Genomic DNA, 6,585 nt, shown 5'->3' with positions numbered 1-6,585 from the left:
ACTTGTTTGCCAAAAGGCGCAACCCAAGGGGCGGAGCCTCGCGCAAGGAAAGGGACCACAACTCCCAGAGAGCTCCGCGCCCCTGTCGGCTCCAAGACCAAGATGGCCGCGAGTAAGTACAGGTTCGGGGTTTCGCGGGTCTCAAGGAGTTCCAGGGAGCCGTAGGCAGACCCGTAACAGAGGCTTAGTAGAGCTCTGGGGCGCGGTGGAAATCCGTCCCAGAAGAGGAGCGCATCGGTCACGAGGGCGGTTTTGCAAAGCAGGGTTAGTACGAAAGGGTTAGAGGTCACCGCAGCAGCCCCCAATGGTGACTCTTCTCCCATCTCTCCAGGAATCACCACTTTTCTCAAGAATGCCTGGGCGAAGGAGCCGGTGCTGGTGGTGTCCTTCTCAGTCTGGGGCCTCGGTGAGTGCCCCAGGAGCAAATGTGCATCCTACGTCCTGAGGTCATCAGCATTACATAGCTCATCTTGCATCTTTCTTGCCCATTCTATCCCGACAGTACTGTAGCCCCCTTCCCTCACCACCCTACACACTTAAGCAAGAGGTGCATGCTCAGACTTGCTTGTACTTTGATTCCGAAGTGCAGGATGTCTTAAGGAAGTCTGTGGTAGACAAATCTCCCAGCAGGCCTCCCTGGTGAAGAACCCGCTGTGGAACAGGGCTGATCACAGTTCAAATGCGCTGGGGGATAAGAGTGACCTGTTAAGCAAATTCTGGTTCTGAAGGTTTGGGGTTTGGCAGTCTTCACAGCCCCACAGTTATGATCAATATCGCAGGCCTGGAGTGTGAAAATGAAGTTCTAGAACCCACCATCATGACTTCAAAGGCCTAGAATGCTCTACAGTATGTGGTTTTAATGTAGAAAATATGTTGGGATGATGATTTGAGGCATATTCGATTGGTTCTTTAAATTTAAAATTACATTTGTGTGTGTGTGCCACCAGTTAGTTGTAGAGGTCAGAGGACAACTTGCTGGAGTCCGTCCTCCTTCTACTCAGAGTCCTGGGGATTTAACTTAGGTTGTCAGTCTTGTTTTTTCTTTGTTTTTTTTTTTTTTTTTTCAAGACAAGGTATCTCTGTAGCTTTTGGTTCCTGTCCTGGAACTAGCTTTGGTAGACCAGGCTGGCCTCAAACTCAGAGATCCACCTGCCTCTGCCTTCCCAGTGCTGGGATTAAAGGCGTGAGCGCCAGAACCCCGGCTAGGTTGTCAGTCTTGGGAGCAGGTACTTTTACCTGCTGAGGCCTCTCACAACTCCAAAGTTAAATACTTCCCAGAACTGATTTTATTTGCTCCTTTTCAGTTTTCTTTTTTTATAGGGGAATACACAATTTATTTAGCCCAAGCTGGCCTCAAACTCACAGCAGTCTGCTTTGGCTTCTCAAGTGTTGATACTACAGGCATGAGCCACCACTCCTGCAAATCTGTTTAAAAGTGTGTGTGTGTGCCCCTGGCGGGGAAAAGAGGGCATAGTATCCTTTGGAGCTGGAGTTATAGGCAGTTGTGAGCTAACAGACATGGCTGCTGGGATTTGAACTCAAGTCCTCTGGAAGATCAGCAAATGCTCCTAGCTAATGAGCCGTCTCTCCAGCCCCATCACCTTTTAAAAACAGACTTATGTTTATGTGTGTTTCTATATGCCGCATGAGTTTGTTGGATACACTATTGCTGGAGTTATAGTTGCAGAAAGTTGTGAGCCAGTCACCCTCCCAGATGCCAGGAGCCAAACTCCGCAAGAACAAGTATTCTTATTTGCTGAGCTATTGCCAGCCCCTTTTTAACAGATGTAGTTGAAGATGTGAAACTGCATGTGGCTGTTACCTTATATTAGCAACGCTGGCCTAGTAATGTTCCTGTTACACACCCCGTCCACTCCTGAAGACTCTTGGCTATGGCCCACATGGGCTAATCCAAAAGCTACCAACCCATGACCGGCCTGTGGGCCTTGTGGTTCCCGGATGTCAGGCTCCAACCTCTTCGGTTCTCCCCACGCTGAGGATTTAGACTGACCTGATAAGTGGGATGGTGGCCCTCCTGGTTGTGCTGGCCCTTCCTGGTCCCCTTTGCCAGGGCTGTTTCTACCGTTTCCCTACATCCTTGGTCTCACATTTATGTCTTTCTCCTCAGCTATAATTATGCCCATAATCAGCCCCTACACCAAGTATGCTTCCATGATCAACCAGGCAACACCCTACAACTACCCAGGTGAGGAGTCCTGAGCTGGGGGAGGGGCAGACAGCTGTGCATGAGTCACTGCTGCATTTGGATGTTCTTTGTAACTTAACGGGCTTTGAGTTTCTCTTTCCAGATTTCTGTTCCTCTCTGGCTTCCTCCATCCCTGTTGGAGATAATCTCCCTCATTTGCCCGTCTTTGCCTCACTCTGCTGAATCTCTGGCCCTCACTCTACTGTCTCTGAATATAGAGACAGACTAGCTGTTCTCTACAGGACCCTAGAGATCTGCTGCTCTCAGTGGCTCATTCTTTTGTTTTCCAGTCCCTGTACGAGATAATGGGAACATGCCCGATGTGCCCAGCCACCCCCAGGACCCTCAGGGCCCAAGCCTGGAGTGGCTGAAGAACCTGTGAATACTCCTGCTGATGAAAGAGGCTCCTTCTCTGTTGCCCCCCCCCCAATAAAAAAAAAAAACCAACCCTACAGTCTTTTCTTTGGTATGTAAGGAAGTCTCATTATATATTTAGCCTAGGTTGAACTTAAGTATGTAGCCAGGGGGGCCTCAAACTAATGGCACACGAGAGTGTTTCAGGGATGGGAGAAGCAGACATGACCTAGACAAGTGTAAATGGGGAGTCTTTTTATTGGGGAGAGAGGGTTAGTCAAAGGGTGGGCTGGCTAGGGTAGGGTAGGGTAGCAGTTTGTCCGGCCCTCGAGAAACCCAACTTGAATCCAAGGCCTCATCTGCTTCAAAGCCAAAGTCTTCCTCAACTTTAATCTGGAGAGATAAGCAACAAGATGTGAGTGGATATAGAGATCTAGGAGACATAGCCCACCCCCAACACACCCAATCAGCCTGTGGGCACTGGTTTCCCAGGCCATAAACTTCCAAGCAACCCTGATAAGCATCCCTCAACCGACTTCCTCTTCTCCCACTGTTCCCACATTGAGTCATTTTCTTCAAGCTCTAGCCTAAATTTTGTAATTCCTTTTCCCTACCCTCCCTGTCTCCATCCTGCTGCCACTCTGCCCAGCCCTCCCCCAGCCCTGGACCCCTCAAAACCCAGCCAGGATTCTCACCACGCCTTGGCCCCAGCCCTCGGCTCCCACCTGCACTGGGGCCAGTTCTGGGGTCAACGAAGCCCCCACCCGTGGTGCCCGCCGCCTCTTCCTCCCACTGGGCCCTTCGCCAGGGGCTGGGCTGCTGGGGTCTAGGTGTGCAGGTGTCCTTTGGGGTGGGGAAAGTCCCTCTTTCTCTGGAGGCTCGTTCTCAGCATTGCCTGGAGTGGGGACATCTGTGCCTTGGCTGCCATCATCCTGGTAAGATGAAAATTGGAGGCAGTTAAAGACTTAATTGGACTCCCCGTTACCCCACCCAACCTTCCTGGATACCAGAGCTCACCTCCAACACAATGGTGAACTGGCTAGCCCGGTAGTCATCCCCGTAGGAGTCCAGCACCCTCATGAGGAACCTGTGTGGACAGAGATGCAGGCATTGGGGCATCTTATCTTCTGGGGGGGGGGGCGTGAGTAACAGATAATGAAGTCCAGATCTCCCTTTACTTCAATCTAAAGGAAGGTTTGGAGCTCTGTGGCCTGAGAGCATAGCCTTGGAACCTGCCTGACTAAAGTCTGGGAATGTATGTGACTTCCTTTGCTGGGTGGGCTAGATGCTGTAATGGCACATTCCAAAGACCTGTTCTCTCAAGTATACAGTGTGATTGTCAGCATTGAATTCCAGTTGGATCCCCATCACGAGGATCCAGTCCATGGCTTTCTGCTAGTCTCCACAGGTACCCACCTACATATGACCCTATATCACACAAAGAGACTCAAAGATTTGTAAAAATAAACTGATAGGCTTTCTGTACTGAACAGAAACACCTGGGTATGGTGGCACACACCTTTAATCCCAGCACTTGGGAGGCAGGGAAGGCAGAGGCAGGTGGATCTCCAAGTTTGAGGCCACACTGGTCTACACAGAGAGTGCCAGGACTACACAGAAGAAAAACAAAAAACCTGACTAGAAGTAAAACAAACAAGGGCTGGAGGGGTGAGAGCATGCTGCTCTTCCCAAGGACTTGAGTTCTCTTCCCATCACCCTCATTGGGTATTTCACAACCACTTGTAACTCCAGCTCCAGGGACCTTGTATCCTCTTCTGGCATCTGTACCCTCTTACACATGTGGAGACAGACACATAAATAAAAAATTAAAGACTGAACACCAAGACAAAACTAAGGATGTGCCTCAGTGAAGGATTTGCCTACCATGCAGGAAACCTTGGTTCAATCCCCAGTACCACATAAACGGACACAATGGCACATGCCTATAGTTCCAGTATTTTGGAGGAGAAAGAAGGATCTCAAGTTCAGGGACAACTTAATACAGGAAGCAAAACAGAAAGAGAGAGGAGGGAAGGGAGGAAGAGAGAGAGGGAGGGACGAAGGGAGAAAAGAAAGGTGGCAGAGGGTAAAAGTGGTTGTCTTGTAAGCCTGACAATCTAAGTTTAATCTTTGTAACTCACAGTGGAAGGACAGAACAGACTCTCGAAAGTCATCTTCTGACCTTTACACTGTGGCATGCACATCCATACTCAACCTCCTCCTCCCTATGCCATAGGATTTTGTGTAAGGACAGAACGGTATGCAACCCATGCCGTCAACCAGAGCAGATATGACACCTTCGGAACATTGTGAAAGTGACTGGCTTAATTCTGTTAGTAAAATAACTGCTTTGTAGCAATTATTTTAAAATAGTCATCACCCTGTGGCTGCCAAGCACATGCAATGTTAGGACAATTCAAGAAATGGAATTTTTAAAAAGATTTATTTTTACTTATAGGTACATGTAGATGTATCCATGTGTGTATGTCATGTGTACCTATGTCTGTGAAGGCCAGAAGAAGAAGGCAGATTCTCTGGAGTGGGAGCTAGAGGAGGCTGAGAGCTACCTGGTATGGGGGCTGGAAACTAAACTCAGGGCCTCTGGAAGAGCAGCAAGTGTTACACTAACCACAGGGCCACCTCTCTATTCTTACACTTTTCTCTTTTACAGTACTAGAGATTGGACCCAAGGGCTAGAGAGATGGCTCCACCATTAAGAGTACTGGATGGGGGCTGGAGAGATGGCTCAGTGGTTATGAGCACTGGCTCCTCTTCCAGAGGTCCTGTGTTAATTCCCAGCACCCATATGGTGGCTCACACCATCTATAGTGGGATCTGATGCCCTCTTCTGGAATAAGGTTGCACGTTCAGATAGAACACTCATGCATAAAATCAATAAAGAGAATACAAAGAATCAATGAAACCAAGAATTGGCTCTTTGAAAGAATCAACAACATTGACAAACCCTTATCCAAATTAACTAAAAGTCAAAGAGAGAATATCCAAATTAACAAAATCAAAAACAAAAGGGGAACATAACAGACACCATAGAAATCCAGAAAATCATTAGGTCATACTACAAAAACATGAATTCCACAAAATTGGAAAATCTAAAAGAAGTGGACAAATTTCCTATAAGATACCACTTGCTAAATTTAAATCAAGATCAGATAAATTATTTAAATAGACCTATGAATAGCCTAAGGAAATAGAAGCAGTCATTTAGTAAGTTTCAGTGCAAAATTCTACCAGACTTTTTTGTAATTTTTATACATTTTTTATTGATATTTATTGAGCTCTACATTTTTCTCTGCTCCCCTCCCTGCCTCTCCCCTTCCCTCTTCAATTCTCCCCCAAGGTCCCCGTGCTCCCAATTTACTCAGGAGATCTTGCCTTTTTATACTTTCTACTTCCCATGTAAATTATATCTATGTCTCTCTTAGTGTCCTCATTGTTGTCTAAATTCTCTGGGATTGTGGTTTGTAGGCTGGCTTTCTTTGTTTTATATTTAAAAACCACCTATGAGTGAGTACATGTGATAATTGTCTTTCTGTGTCTGGGTTACCTCACTCAAAATGATGTTTTCTAGCTCCATCCATTTTCCTGCAAAATTCAGGATGTCATTATTTTTTTCTGCTGTGTAAATATACCCAAAAGTGGTATTACTGGGTCTTGAGGAAGGTTGTTTCCTAATTTTCTGAGAAATCGCCACACTGACATCCAAAGGGGTTGTACCAGCTTGCATTCCCACCAGCAATGCAGAAGTGTTCCCTTTTCCCACAACCTCTCCAGCATAAATTGTCATCATTGTTTTTGATCTTGACCATTCTTACAGGTGTAAGATGGAATCTGAGTTGTTTTGATTTGCATTTCTCTGATGACTAAGGATGTTGAACATTTTCTTAAGTGTCTTTCAGCCATTTTAGATTCCTCTGTTGAGAGTTCTCTGTTTAGGTCTATACTCCATTCTTTTATTGGATTATGTGATCTTTTGATGTCCAATTTCTTGAGTTCTTTGTATATTT

General features: G+C 46.7%; 2 protein-coding genes across 3 annotated transcripts in view; one reads left to right on the top strand and one right to left on the bottom strand.

Moving 5' to 3' along the window:
- Ndufa3 (NADH:ubiquinone oxidoreductase subunit A3) lies at positions 1-2,653 on the top strand. Its single transcript, XM_050129852.1, has 4 exons — positions 1-112; positions 332-406; positions 2,129-2,206; positions 2,497-2,653. Exons 1-4 carry the CDS (start codon positions 103-105, stop codon positions 2,586-2,588), a joined length of 255 nt encoding a protein of 84 aa, XP_049985809.1. The 5' UTR covers positions 1-102; the 3' UTR covers positions 2,589-2,653.
- A 145-nt stretch (positions 2,654-2,798) lies between these two features.
- Tfpt (TCF3 fusion partner) overlaps positions 2,799-6,585 on the bottom strand; it is a 16,417-nt gene continuing 12,630 nt past the window's right edge. The window contains exons 4-6 of one of the 2 annotated variants that reach the window (XM_050129847.1): positions 3,578-3,647; positions 3,286-3,492; positions 2,799-2,953 (exon numbers count right to left, since the gene is read on the bottom strand). In XM_050129847.1, the coding sequence (XP_049985804.1) occupies positions 2,834-2,953; positions 3,286-3,492; positions 3,578-3,647 (397 nt within the window). In that variant the 3' untranslated portion in view covers positions 2,799-2,833. Of the gene's footprint in view, positions 2,954-3,255; positions 3,493-3,577; positions 3,648-6,585 lie in introns of both variants that reach the window. The other variant, XM_050129846.1, reaches the window with a different exon arrangement.

Source organism: Alexandromys fortis, unplaced genomic scaffold, assembly GCF_014885135.2.
Source record: "Alexandromys fortis isolate MF-2015 unplaced genomic scaffold, M_Fortis_MF-2015_v1.1 scaffold_282, whole genome shotgun sequence".
Taxonomy (NCBI): domain Eukaryota; kingdom Metazoa; phylum Chordata; class Mammalia; order Rodentia; family Cricetidae; genus Alexandromys; species Alexandromys fortis.
Note: the sequence above shows the minus strand (reverse complement) of the source record. Positions and strands in the feature narration are given on the sequence as shown.

What these genes read in the sequence shown, in the direction of transcription:
- Ndufa3 (XM_050129852.1), top strand. An exon ending in CTTCTCAGTCTGGGGCCTCG is followed by an intron (nt 407 to 2,128) that starts GTGAGTGCCCCA and finishes CTTTCTCCTCAG; the next exon opens with CTATAATTATGCCCATAATC. An exon ending in AACACCCTACAACTACCCAG is followed by an intron (nt 2,207 to 2,496) that starts GTGAGGAGTCCT and finishes TTTGTTTTCCAG; the next exon opens with TCCCTGTACGAGATAATGGG.